The sequence below is a fragment of the Martes martes genome (assembly GCF_963455335.1).
Source record: "Martes martes genome assembly, chromosome: 5".
In the NCBI taxonomy this organism is placed as follows: domain Eukaryota; kingdom Metazoa; phylum Chordata; class Mammalia; order Carnivora; family Mustelidae; genus Martes; species Martes martes.
In genome coordinates this window covers 89,825,535-89,839,098 of record NC_137892.1, presented here as the reverse complement: position 1 = coordinate 89,839,098, position 13,564 = coordinate 89,825,535, and the positions used below count along the sequence as shown (strand labels likewise).

At 43.6% G+C, this 13,564-nt stretch overlaps 1 protein-coding gene across 6 annotated transcripts in view; it reads right to left on the bottom strand.

Moving 5' to 3' along the window:
• SIL1 (SIL1 nucleotide exchange factor) overlaps positions 1-13,564 on the bottom strand; it is a 216,377-nt gene that overhangs the window by 162,320 nt on the left and 40,493 nt on the right. For 4 of the 6 annotated variants that reach the window (XM_080803525.1, XM_080803529.1, XM_080803527.1 and 1 more), the window contains one exon: positions 577-691. In XM_080803525.1, coding sequence (XP_080659651.1) covers positions 577-681 — 105 coding nt within the window. In that variant the 5' untranslated portion in view covers positions 682-691. Of the gene's footprint in view, positions 1-576; positions 692-3,985; positions 4,107-13,564 lie in introns of all 6 variants that reach the window. The other 2 variants (XM_080803526.1, XM_080803528.1) reach the window with 1 other exon arrangement.

Sequence of the window (13,564 nt, the reverse complement as noted above, 5' to 3'; positions counted from 1 at the left end):
GAATAGGGAGAAAAGGAGAGAAGGATAGAGAACAGAGAAACAGACAGAGAAAGCACAAGGAAGACAGGAGTAGAGGAAGAAGCAGAGTCTTACTTGGTGCTCACCACACAAGCAACCAGCTCTTGGGGAAAATCCTGACCTTCCCAGTTCTGCCACAAACTGGTTGAATGATCCTAGCCAAGTTACTTAATGTCTCTGAGCCTTGGGATCCTTCTCAAAATGAGAATAATAACTGTAGTTGCCTACTTCATAGGATAGTTAAGGGGATTAAGTGAGAATACACATAAAGCACTTAATAAACTGCTTAATACATCATAAACTCATCATCATTATTGATATTATTATTGTATCACCATCATCATCATATTTTCTCCAAAGGAAACTAAGCTATGAGCTTTAACAGAGGCCAGAGGAGTAGGGTGGGGGTTTGGGGGGAGAAGTACACATACTCCTTGATCCAGTGCTGCCCACATTCCTGCAAGAAAAATAAGCTCACCCTACTCCCACAGAAGTCTTTGTGGCATGGAGGCTTTCCTGGACCTTATAGGATTCTTCTGTTTATGCTAAGATATTTACCGGGTTCTGATGACTGAGGCAGAAGGTGAAGCAGGAAGCCATCAGCAGCCCAAGCAGCATTCCCAGAAGAGCCATCCTGGAAGGGGGCAGGCCCTGGGTAGCCATAGTTACAGACCTGAGGAATATAAAAAAAAAAAAAACAGAAGGTCAACAGGAAGCTGGTGCCTGATCCCCCAGCAATGTGATTCCCAAGATGTCACTTGTTCAAAGGATAACATACATTTTCTGCATAGAGTTATCAAAGGTCTTCTACCACAGGATAAGATCTAAAGGAAGCCTCCATCTCCCATAACGAGTTCAGCCACTCATGGGCAGACATGCCTTAGTTGGAAGCATAGAGCCAGGCAGGACTCTTATAGGAGATACAAAGGTGTGGTTCCTTCCTTCCTCATTATCAACTTGTTGTCAGGTTGTAGAGGGTGGTATTGGCTATGACAGTGAGAGAAAGAAACTAACCGATTTATTTGTGTGTGAACACACCTGGGCCCAAATTCTCCTAAGCCTTCATAATCATTCACTTTTAAACCATGCTCACTGTTATACCTGAAGAAAGATGCCATCAGTATCCCATCAACCAGCAAAGTTCAATATTCCCAAGCCACAAAGCCTTACGCATCGCTTTTCAAATGGCCAATTTTGGGAGGCCAAGGGAAGGCCTGAAGCCCAGGCTCTAGTAGCTATGAAAATTAAAACAAAAGGATAAAAGGGTATCTCATGTTCATGATTAGAGACTTAATATTGTTAAGATAACAATACTACCCAAAGCAATATGTAGATTCAATGCAATCTCCATCAAAATACCAATTGGTTACAGAATAGAGAAATCCATCCTAAAATACACATGGAATTTCAAGGGACCCAGAACAACCAAAAAGATCTTGGAAAAAAAAGAACAAAGTTGGAAGACGCATATTTCCTGATTTCAAAACTTACTACAAAGCTACAGTTATCACAACAGTATGGTACAGCCAATAAGGACAGAACATAAAGACCAATGGAACAGAACTGAGGACCCAGAAATAATCATGTATGGTCAACTTATTTTCAATAAGGGTGCCAATACCACTCCATGGGGAAAAAAGAGTCTCTTCGACAAACAGTTCTGAGACAAGTAAATAGCCACATGCAAAAGATAGGATGGATTCTTCCCTTACACCACATACAAAACTTAACTCAAAATGGATCAAAGATTAAATTTAAGTGCTAAACTTTTAGAAGAAAACATATAGAAAATCTTCATAACCTTAGATTTGGCAGTAATTTCTTAAAAAGGACACCCAAACCAAAGGTGATTAAAAAAATAGTAAGTAAATTGAACACCAGCAATATTTAAAAACCTTTATGCCTCAAAAGACATTATCAAGACTACCTGATATGAGGAAGTTGAGAGGCAAAGGGGGGGGTGGTTGACGGGTAGGGAAGAAAAAATGAAACAAGATGGGATCGGGAGGGAGACAAACCATAAGAGACTCTTAATCTCATAAGACAAACTGAGGGTTGGGAGTGGGTGTAGGGAGACGGTGGTTGGGTTATGGACACTGGGGAAGGTATGTGCTATGGTGAGTGCTGTGAAGTGTGTAAACTGGGCGATTCGCAGACCTGTACCCCTAGGGCTAATAATACATTATATGTTAATAAAAAATTAAAAATTTTTTAAAAATAAAAATAAATGACATAAAATGTATAAACATTAAAAAAAAAAAGACATTATCAAGAGTGTAAAAAGACAACCAAGAAAAGGGGAGAAAATACTTGCAAATCACCTGATAGGGTTTAATAACCAGAATATATCAACAAGTCTTACAATTCAACAACAACAAAAACAACCAAGCAACCCAAATTAAAAATAGCCAAAGGACTTGAACAGACATTTCTCTAAAGAAGATATACAAATGCCAATAGAGACATGAAAATATTTTCAACATCATTAATCATTAAGGAAATGCAAACCAAAACCACATATTTACTACTTCACATCCACTATGGTGGCTGTATTTTTTTTTTTTTTTAAGATTTTATTTATTTATTTGACAGAGAGAGAGATCACAAGTAGGCAGAGAGGCAGGCAGAGAGAGAGGAGGAAGCAGGATCCCCGCTGAGCAGAGAGCCCAACGTGGGGCTTGATCCCAGGACCCTGAGATCATACCTGAGCCGAAGGCAGAGGCCCAACCCACTGAGCCACCCAGGTGCCCTGTTTGTTTTTTTTTTAAAGGAAAATAACCTATATTAACAAGGATGCAGACAAACTGGAACCCTTATACACTGCTGGTGGGAATGTAAAATGCTGTGGGACAAAGTTTGGTCGTCCCTCAAAAAGTAAAACACAGAATTACTTTATGATCCAGTAATTCCACCCCGAGGTATTTATCCACCCAACAGATCTGAAAACAGTGACTCGGATACTTCCAAGTGAATGTTCATAGCAGCATTATTCACAATAGCCCAAAGGTGGAAACAACCCCAATGTCCATCAACAGATGGAGTTTTTTAAATATTGTATATACACACTTATGGAATATTATTTGGTCATAAGAAGAATGAAATTCTGATACATGCCTCAACATGAATCAACCTTGAAAAAATTATATGCCAAGTGAAGTAAGTTAGACACAAAAGAAAAGATATTGTTATGAATCTACTTAAATGAATTCTCTTCAACATGCAAATTCAGAGAGACAGAAAGTAGATTACGGGTTACCAGGGGAGTTAATGCTTAATGGGTTTCTCGGTGAAACAATTTTGGTCAGTACACTAGAGTGGCAGTCAAGAGAACTTAATCCAAATTGCTGAATCACTATATATACTATATACCTGAAGCTAATATTACACTGTATATTCACTAACTGGAATTTAAATAAAACATGAAAAAAATGAAGAGAAACCCGGGTACTTTAAAAAAATTGGCAAATGATCTAGGAAAGAAGGGCAAAAAGAAAAAAATAAAACAAGCTAAAAATTTTTAAGAAGCCTTAGAAAAAGTCAGAACATGTCAGCATTAGTCCAGACCCTTATAAAAGGTTTGCATGTTGGTCACTCAGCCCTAATACACCTTATTAGGCTGTTTACTCAACAGAGGCTTAACTGTGTTCATTATAGGGGAACATCTCTGAAGAGTATGGTGTTTACCTTTTCTCCTTGCTATTCCTGCCATACTCTGCATTCCACCTCCACCTCAGGAAATTGGTCCTATAACAGGATTGCAGTGGGACCCAAAGCCCTGTCTGAACCCATTCTCAGCAGTTATTACCCCTTGCTCAGCCCACACCTTCTCAGCCACCAACAGAAACTTTCCCTAAGGACATCTGGAGCCGTAAAGGAAAACAGCCCTGCTGGACTGGCACTGTGCTAAAAAAGCATAGCCAAATGGAAAAGCAAAGGCTTGGGCACTAAAAATAGCTGCTACACTCACCCAGCAGCAAAAGCCTTTGCTTTCTGCCAGCTTCTCCCCTCTTTTTTCGTCGACAAAATGGAACGGCGGAGTGCCACATGAGCTTTCCCCAGCAACCTGGTTCCCTGGGGCACCAATCACACTGAAAGACAGGGAGTGAGTTCACAACACAGCATTAGGTTCTGGACAGGTACCTGACCGTGCCTGGCTTGGGGGGGTTTGGGGGGGGGGGCGGCAGCCTGGGTGAGGATGAACAAGGAGCAGAGGCTTCCACATCATGACTGAAAAGGCTGGAAAGGCCCAGGGAGATGGGTCCTGAGAACACATAATGTTCCCTAGAGATTCCTCTAATGCCCCACACCTTTCTTAATCCACAGGCTTGCCTGTGGGGAAAAGGAGAATCAAAAACGGGAACGGGGTGCATTACTGGGAAATATGCCATAAGAGAAAACAAAGACTATCCCCAAAGCCACAGATTTCCCTCCCTGCATGAAGAGTAGTGTTCATCTGTACATGAATGGACACACACACAGTTAAACACTCCCTTCTCACAGCCAGGAATAAATACTGGAATTGATGTTGGGAGAAAAGATGAAGAGGAAGAGATAAATGAGAATGAATTAGTCAAGGGCAAAGAAGACAAATGAGCAGCAGGAAGAAATACAGAAGAGACTGAGGCAAAAGAGGTTGGGGGCAGCTGATACACACACAGCAGCTTCCCTACCTCCTGGAGTCGGGGGGGGGGGGCAGCAAGAGAAATGGCAGCTCCCACAGGGCTCCCAGCCACCTCCATTTCCTGCACACACACTAACGCCCTCAGATGCATTTTATGCCAATACTAAGGATGAGCAATCGATTTGCAAATAGATCCTTCATCTCCACCCCCCCCCAATAATTCCACATGGACTGCACACCTGACCTATTTATTGCCTCCATATATTTCTCCATGAAACACAGGGAGAGAAAGAACATGTTGCAGGGAGGAGGTGCCAGGAGACAGAGCTAGGAGAAGTGAGGCTGGGAGAAAGGAATGAGACAGCTTCCCAGGCTTTGCAGGGATACCCTAAAAGCAAGTGCAACACAGAGCCATGGGGAATGGTGTCCTCCGTCCTGCTGAGGCCTGGCCTGTAGCCATGTCAACCTAGGCTTGGGCCTTATTCAAGTAGCAGCAGGTGGAGAACATGCAGGCACAGTTTTCTCTGGGCTTCATGCTCAGAATGCAGGGGGCTGGGGGGTGGATGGAAAGAAGGAAAGAGGAAGTGGCACACAGCTATGTTTTACAGCTCACAACACAACCAGGGACTTAGGCAGCAACAGCAGCACCAAGAGAACACCTCAGTACACTGATGTAAGTAACGCCAAAGTCATGGTGCCCCTTTGAGGCATAGTTGGCACACCCGGCCTGCAGTTAGTGCCCTTTCCAAACCTTCCCAAAACCCACTAACCCTGGATTTGCCTGATCACCTATCCCTGCACATACTATAAAACAATCTTCCCATCATCCTTGGCTCTCACTGGAGCACAGAGCAACATCTTTACATTTATGATCTTCTTCTGACTTGAACCACCACCACTCGATCTGGGAAAGGAAACACATTTCAATGTTCTACCAATAGCTCTTTCCTTAGGTATCCTTGGGCTTTAGGACAAAAAAGATAATTAGGACTTAAAATGCCCATTTTTTTCCTATCAAAACTGGCCACCTGTAGGCTGCACCTCTACTTTAATAGAGGGTGGATGCTTTCAGCAATCTGTATTTTCAGCTGACTGAACTGTACAGCTTACTGGAGCAGATGCTTGGGGCAAGGGTGGGAGGAGGCCTTTGGACTCACCAGCCCTTGCCTCTCTTGGTGCATCATGTCCTTTATTCCATTCAGACAGAACTGGGGGAAAGGACTAGGCACTGGATAAAAAGAAAATAAAAATTTTATTAGCACCACACTCTAGCCAACTGAGCTAACCGGCTGCCTTAAGAAAATAAAAGTTTTAAAAAACCAACCATTATCCCACAACTTTTATCTTCTCCAAAGGCAAGAAAACAAAAGAATGTGATGAGGATGGCAAAGAGCCAACAGAGGAAGGCAAAGTGGGACTGCTGGATCTCTGAAAGCGTCTTACATGGCTGGCTGGCCCCACGGACAGTGGCTGCTCTCGTCTCAGGGGTAGAGCACAAGGAGAACAGGAAAAGGTCAAAAATGTGCTGGGCAGACAGAACCACCTCAGCAGGCTATCTGGGAGCACTCTGAACCCCATCTCAGAAAATGCTCATAGTCTTAACCTACAGTGTATGTCCGTGTATTTGTTTCCCCAAATCTAGAAGAGAAAGGACAAGAATTTCAACTTCCATCTTAAAAGAAGGAAACTGAAGCAAAGAAATAAAAACACTGGATAGAAAGTATAATACATGAATTTAAAGGCAGAATTACCTAAGGCCAGTTCTTAGCTCTGTCAATTCCTAGCTATGTGATCTTGAACATAACTATACTAGGCCTCAGTTTCTTAATCTGTAAAATGGGCATAATAAGAGCTCCCACTTCAAAGAGTGTTATAGAGGATTAAATAAATATATGGCAAGTGCTTAATAAAGCATCTGGTACCTACTTACCATTAGAGTAGGGATGATGACTAGCTCTTGGACCTACACAGGTCATCAGGGCCAGGCCAGGTGCCCTGGAACCACTCTCTAGAACTCTGCCTTCTGCAGGAGCTACACATCCTTTAGCTGATCCTATACCTCAAACTTCAGGACCAAAGCCTTTTGTTGGGTATCTACTCCCAGAAGGTGAAAGAAACAGATGTTATAGGACAACTCCCCCCTCCTCCTCCCCGACCCCCCCTCCAAAAATGGAGAGATGAAAGCCAGTTTTCTGCTGAGTCCCTAGGCAGACCCAGAGCACTCAGTACTCTTCCCAGCATACAAGTGTCCAGAGAGCCAGGCCACCTTCACATAGAACTGCTGGCTGCAGGAACAGCTGTGAAACAACCTTCTGCTTTCCAGACTGAAGGTTAGAGGATGAGCTCTTCCTACAGACACACGTTCATTACTATTTATGGGCTGCACAAACTCATACACACACACACACACACACACACACACAGAGTCACTCACCTCTACACAAACAGAAACTTGCTGCCTAATTTGAACAAATATGAAGCTGAAGAAACAAAGCAAAAAGGACACTGAAAGGACAGCCCTAACAAGAGAAAACAATGTGCAAAAGCTTAGAAAAAGAAATGGGTTTTTAAAGAAAAATTCAAAGGACAGGAGAAGTAAGTCTGGAACAGTCAAGCAAACAGCCTCTTTCCCCCTAAGACATAAACTAAATAGAAAGTCAGGAGGTAAACAGCAATTAAATCCAAAGAGCCTTTGGACAGCAAAAGAAAAGTGGCTTCCAATCCCAGCCCAGCCCAGATAACTGGCTGGGAGGCTGGACAGGGAATATCCTTAACCACTGACCATTTGCGTAAATGGGGACAATATGTGTCCCCAATATTGAAGTCATGCCTAGGGCCAAGCAAACAGAGATTGCTCTCAACAGACCCAAGGTACCCAAGAAGGAAAGTGATTGGAGGAGGCTATTGGAGGAAGGAGGTTCACAGGAGACCTAAGCTTCTGCCTCAACAGAATGCTACAAAGCTAAAATTCATTCATTCGGCCTTCAAAAAAGTGCCCAAGAGAGCCCTTTCAGTAGCAATGTAAGGACAGATACTGGCCCCACCAGAGAGTACATGGAACCACGAAGGACTCCAGAAGCCCAGCGGGAACTAGAGCAACATGGAATGGGATGAAATAGGACGAAAGCATTTTTTTTTTTTTTAAGATTTTATTTATTTGACACAGGGAGAGAGAAAGAGAGAGAGAGATCACAAGTAGGCAGAGAGGCAGGCAGGGAGAGGGGGAAGCAGGCTCCCTGCTGAGCAGAGAGCCTGATGCGAAGCTCGATCCCAGGACCCTGAGATCATGACCTGGGCCTAAGGCAGAGACTCAACCCACTGAGCCACCCAGGCGCCCCTAGGACGAAAGCATTCTTGACCCCATCTCAATACTCTGTACTCCAAAAGCTGAGGAACATGACCAATCCCATTCCTATTCCAGGAGGGGAGAAAACAGATCTTTAAGAGGGTAACTAAGCATATTAGCAAAAAACTGCAATTTCACAGACAAAAGACAGTGACATCAGCTGAAAGAAATCAAGTGACAAACAAAAAAGAGAGCAAAACCAAAAGGGACAAAGCAAATAGAAGCCGAGCCTAGCCCTCTCCACACCTATGCTACTCAACCACAGCCTTCAATAAATCTGAATGCTAGAAGGGAATTTAAGATTCAATCTTCATTAGATCTGCTGAAGACCTAGAAGACATAGCAGGCACTCGCTGACTACATGAAGAATAACCAGGGGACACTTGGGTGGCTCAGTTGGTTAAGTGTCTGCCTTCTGCTCAGGTCATGATCCCAGGATCTTGGGATCCAGTCCCACATCAGGCTCCTTGCTCTGCGGGGAGCCTGCTTCTCCCTCTGCCTGCCATTCCCCCTCCTTGTGTACATGCTCTCCCTCTCTGACAAAAACAGTCTTTTAAAAAAAAAAAAAAGGATAACCAGGGTTCAATGCCTTTAGGCCTGAAGCTTGTCAGTAGATCCAGGAAAGCTCTGCTCTGGCAACTTCACACCTACCAAAGACAAAGAGGTACAGAAGGCCAGGGCAGGGTCAGAACTTTGGTACCATAACCACAGAGATAATAAGCAAAGCAACAAGAATAGAGTCCCTGTCTTAGAGAGAAACCCAGAGGGATAGGAACAATGAGCAAGAATAATCTTCACATGATGGCTGGAGTTTAAGAAGAAAGCAAAGCAAGCAACGTTATCAAACAAGGAACAAAAACAATAGTGCAGAATCAAACAGGTCAACAGAGGAGAGAACCCTGAGAAATTCAAGCTATAGGCAATAATGTCAAGAGATCAGTATGAGGATATAAAAGGCCACTAGATTTGGCAATGAGGCAGCCAGAGGGCCCTGCAAAAGAGGGCACATGTGAGAAGAAATAGAGGCACATAAGTAGAATCCTCTGAAAGCTTGAGTGAGTCCACTTAAGTTTGGAGATTGGGGCCACTTCTGTAAATCCAATTTTTTCAATATTATCATTCAAGTCTTAATGATAACAGAGAAAAAAATCGACTCCAATGGTCAGATCCTACAGATGGATCCTCTAAAGCCATTGAAAGGTTCTTACGGTGGTGTAGAACTACCTTCTCTAACACACAAATCCTCAGGATAATGACAGGCACAGTCACACCAGCAAAAGAAGGGGGCAGGGAAGCAAACCATCAAGAACAAACTCCCATTAGACACAACTCCACCTTCTCTTAGCTCTCGGCCATGCCTCAGACTGCTCAGAAGCTTTAGTTCTGGTACTTTGTAATATGGGATGGAGAGAAATACCTCAATGACACCAAATCCCCTAGGATTCAAATGCACTATCTGGGCCGCCCATAGGGAAATAAATTCTGTCTCATAGTAATCATAGTTAGTGTTTATAAAGCACTTGCTATGTTCCAAGCAAAGTTCTAAGCTCATTCACTCTTCTCAACAACTCTCTGATAGGGTTCTAATATGCTCCTCAGTCTGCCCATGAAGGGACTAAAATTCAGAAAAGTTAAATAATTTGCCCAAGATCATGCAGCCAGAGAGTAGTAGTCAAGAATCAAAGCCAGTTGGCCCAGAACCCATCCTCTTTCCACAGGCCATGCTGCCTTTCCAGTGGCCTATGAATCAGCCACAGAAATTGGATTCATTTTACTTATTCTACAGCAGCGTGAATACAAAGGCACACATTTTGTGTTAGGAGAAAAAATTTTAAATGAGTTTACTGGGGCCCTCTTGTGGAAAGACCCACCTCTACCATGTCCAAGCTTCACACACACACATATACACATACACACACACATATACACACACACACAGTACATTTTGATTGGTGGATGCCCTTGGCACAGACCAGCCGACATATGAGACACAGACATTCAAGAGGAAGAACACCCTTAACTCATGTTGCAACCAGATCACTGGCACTCTGTGTGGTTTGACCTCTTAAACTCCCATTATGTAGGGTTCCCAACTGAACAGGAAGGACAAATATTGTTGCTCTCCAACCCCACACACTCCCTTCATGTATGCCCAACTGTCTGCCAAGAACTCGGCAGAGGGGAGGGGCAACTACATTGGCCAAGATGATATCCAAGCTCATTTCCATCTACTCTGTGATCATGACATCCCCATTCTGCATGTAGGGAACACTGAGGACAGATCACCTCTTCATGGCAGAAGAAAATGGAGCCCAAAAAGGTGATTGTCATTTGCCTAAGCACACCAGTAAGTGACCAGGTGAGTTAGAGAAATATCCCAGACCAGCTCATTGTACTTCCCTTAGGCCCTAGATGACAAACTCCCAGCAAAGAGTGGGCAAGGAGACCTACTCCTTATACTTGCTCCCTGACCCTGCCTGAGGTCCTAAGAGTGATGGGCCTGTGTCTGATAAAAGCAAGGGGTACTAGAAGCTCTACTCTACACCATCTCCACTCTGATGTAATGAAAAGATTGTGGGCTCTGGATTTCAACCCAGGTATCCTGGACTTGTTGCAGGACTCTCAACTAGCTGCTTAACCTCTCCAGGTTTCAACTCCTTCATCTACTAAAGGACTTGATAGTAACCACTTTACTTTGTAGAATGGCTGTATTAAGTGAGATGTTATGAAGAAGCATACAGCACAGTGCCTGACACTAAGTAAGGGCTCAAGAAGCTTGTAGCTCTCATTAACAACTATTCTGAGAGAAAATTCCAAGCCAAGGATAGGATAAACAAAAGCAGTGAAAGCTTCATTCTCTTACAGAATTGTCTTGTGTTCTAACAGCCAAGTCTCTCCTTGGAATTCAGTTTCCCTGAGCCATCTGGACTACACTTCCATGGAAGGCACTTCCATGGAAACCTCAGCATTGCTGGCTGGATCTGCATCAGTGTCCACTAAAGAAATGACTGAGAATGGTCATTTCAGGGGCACCTGGGTGGCTCAGGTGGTTAAGTGACTGCCTTCAGCTCAGGTCATAATCCCAGGGTCCTGGGACTGAGCCCCACATCAAGCAGGGAGCCTCCTTCTCCCTCTTCCTCTGCCTACCACTCCCCTTTGCTTGTGCTGTCAAATAAATAAATAAAATCTTAAAAAAAAAAAAAAAGAATAGTCACTTACTGGTGACTCAGTCCTGTCTCCAAACTCCAATACTTCTAAGGGGACAATAGAGAAGACAGGAACAGCCGGGCCGAATTCAGCAGACCTAGACTATTTGGACCACCCTAGATAGGGTCAGCTGGCATCCAGAGAGTAAGGCACCAGGTCCTCCTTCTTCCCTCTCCTTTAAAATAATAAATGGATCTCCTAATAGTAAGAACAATGGGTTTTCTCTATAGCCTGCTCTCAAAGAAAACCGGGGACTTTCACACACTCATCCATATACAACCTGAGGCAGAATCGGAGTTCATCTTTCCCTTCCCTGCGGCCTCCAAGCTTCCAGAGAAGGTCAAGTCCTCTTAGTGAAATGATAAGGGGAAGGAAGGTACAACTCCCTGTCCATAACTCTAAAAGGACCATCTGCAAATCCATAAGTACAGCAACCCTTATTCTATGCTAGCCATTCTGGCACTTTGGATTATAGGCATTCAGCATTCCACTCTAGAAACAGGTACCTCACAAAGATAATTTACCATTATCCTCAGTCTCCGGAACACACTGAGCACCATATCACAGAACCAGACATACCATAAACCAGAACATACTACAGGAACAGAACACTGAGCACCATACTACAGAACCATCACTGTCCTCAGGTAGTTGATGCCCCATTCACCATTAGTGGGTAACATAACCCTTCCACAAATGAGTTTCAGATGGTACAATCACCAAAAAGAAAGCCCTCTTAAGAAATATGGAACAAGAAAATGTATACTGTTCTAGGCAATTACAACACAATTACAACTTCAAAATGATGAGAGGAGCAACAATTAGGTTCTTCCTTAAGCTAATTCAGGAGCCCGAAGAAAACAGCATTAACTTACAGAAAAAATTAGTGCAGCATGAGGACAGGTCACCAAGCATGGAACTCGCTACTACCACGTTGGCAATGACTCCGTCTTCCAGGTAAATCGGCAACTGAAACATCATATTTTATTTTTAACATGCCTTAGAGTCCAAGACTATTTATAATCCCAGATCCTTAAAAACTTGAAAGAGGGATGAATTTTAAAATGTACACATTTACATACGTGGGCAGAAACACAAAAATCAGATGCCTCTCAATAAAGCTCTGGGAGCCATAACTCACGGCTTTCACAATCCCACCTAACACCCAAAGAAAAACCAGGCGCCTTCTCCAAGAGATGGTGGGAGGCTGGGTAGGTAGCCAAGAAACAAAGAAACCTAAACTCAGCACTTGGCAGGACCATTAAGGAGCAGAGGATTTTAAATGCATTGTTTCTGACTCTAAATATGTCTACATTTATTACCAATTTGGGATCAGAAACCACATTTAGTTCTGCCGTGACCACGCACTAAAAATATTAAGCAGAGTATTGCCTAGGAAACAGCAGTCTTCCCCGCTGCGACAGCCCCATTTCAGAGATGACTCTGCCATTGTCCCAGGGCTCCCCATCCTGGGCTTCACGAGCAGAAATGCCCCTGTCCTGCCAAGGTCTCACTTGTTTTTTGGAAAGCAATGATAGGAGCTGGAGCTGGGGACTACACAACCTTGTCATCCTCTCTAAGGCTGTTACATGCCCAATGAAATTCCATTTCATGGGCCTTTAATAACTAGACCCTACCAGATTAGGAGCTCCATAAGGAAGGAATAATTGTATACTGCTGTATCTCCACTGCCCAACACTGTGCCTGGCACTCAAAAGTACCTGTTGATGGAATAAAATCAACAATCTAAAAAGGGGTCATCTGGGGGCACCCAGGTGGCTCAGTTGGTTAGGCGGCTGCCTTTGGCTCAGGTTGTGATCCCAGCATCCTGGGATCCAGCCCCATATTGGGCTCCCTGCTCAAAGAGGAGTCTGCTTCTCCTTCCCCCAGCCCTTGTGCTTTCACTTGCTCTTGCTCTTTTTCTCTCTCCCCCTCTCAAATAAATAAATAATTTTTTTTTTTTTTTTAAATTTAAAAGGGGTCATCGGGGCACCTGGGTGGCTCAGCTGGTTACACGTGTGACTTTGGCTCAAGTCATCATCTCAGGGTACTGGGATGGAGCCCTGCGTCCAGCTCCCTGCTCAGCGAGGAGTCACTCGTCCCTCTCCCTCAGCTAGTACACACTTCCTCTCTCTCTCTTGCTCTTTCTATCTCTGTCAAATAAATAAAATCTTAAAAGGGTGGGGGGGGGTCATCTGGAACAGCACAATGGAAAACAGTGTTGTCATTAAAACAGATGAAAAAAATTTTAAATAGGTGAACGTATGGATAGTGATGATACAGGAAAACAGATACATATTTTTAAGCAGAAGCAGAACATAACAGCACACGTGTATGAAATACTACTTTGAAAAATAGTATGTGTGACTACC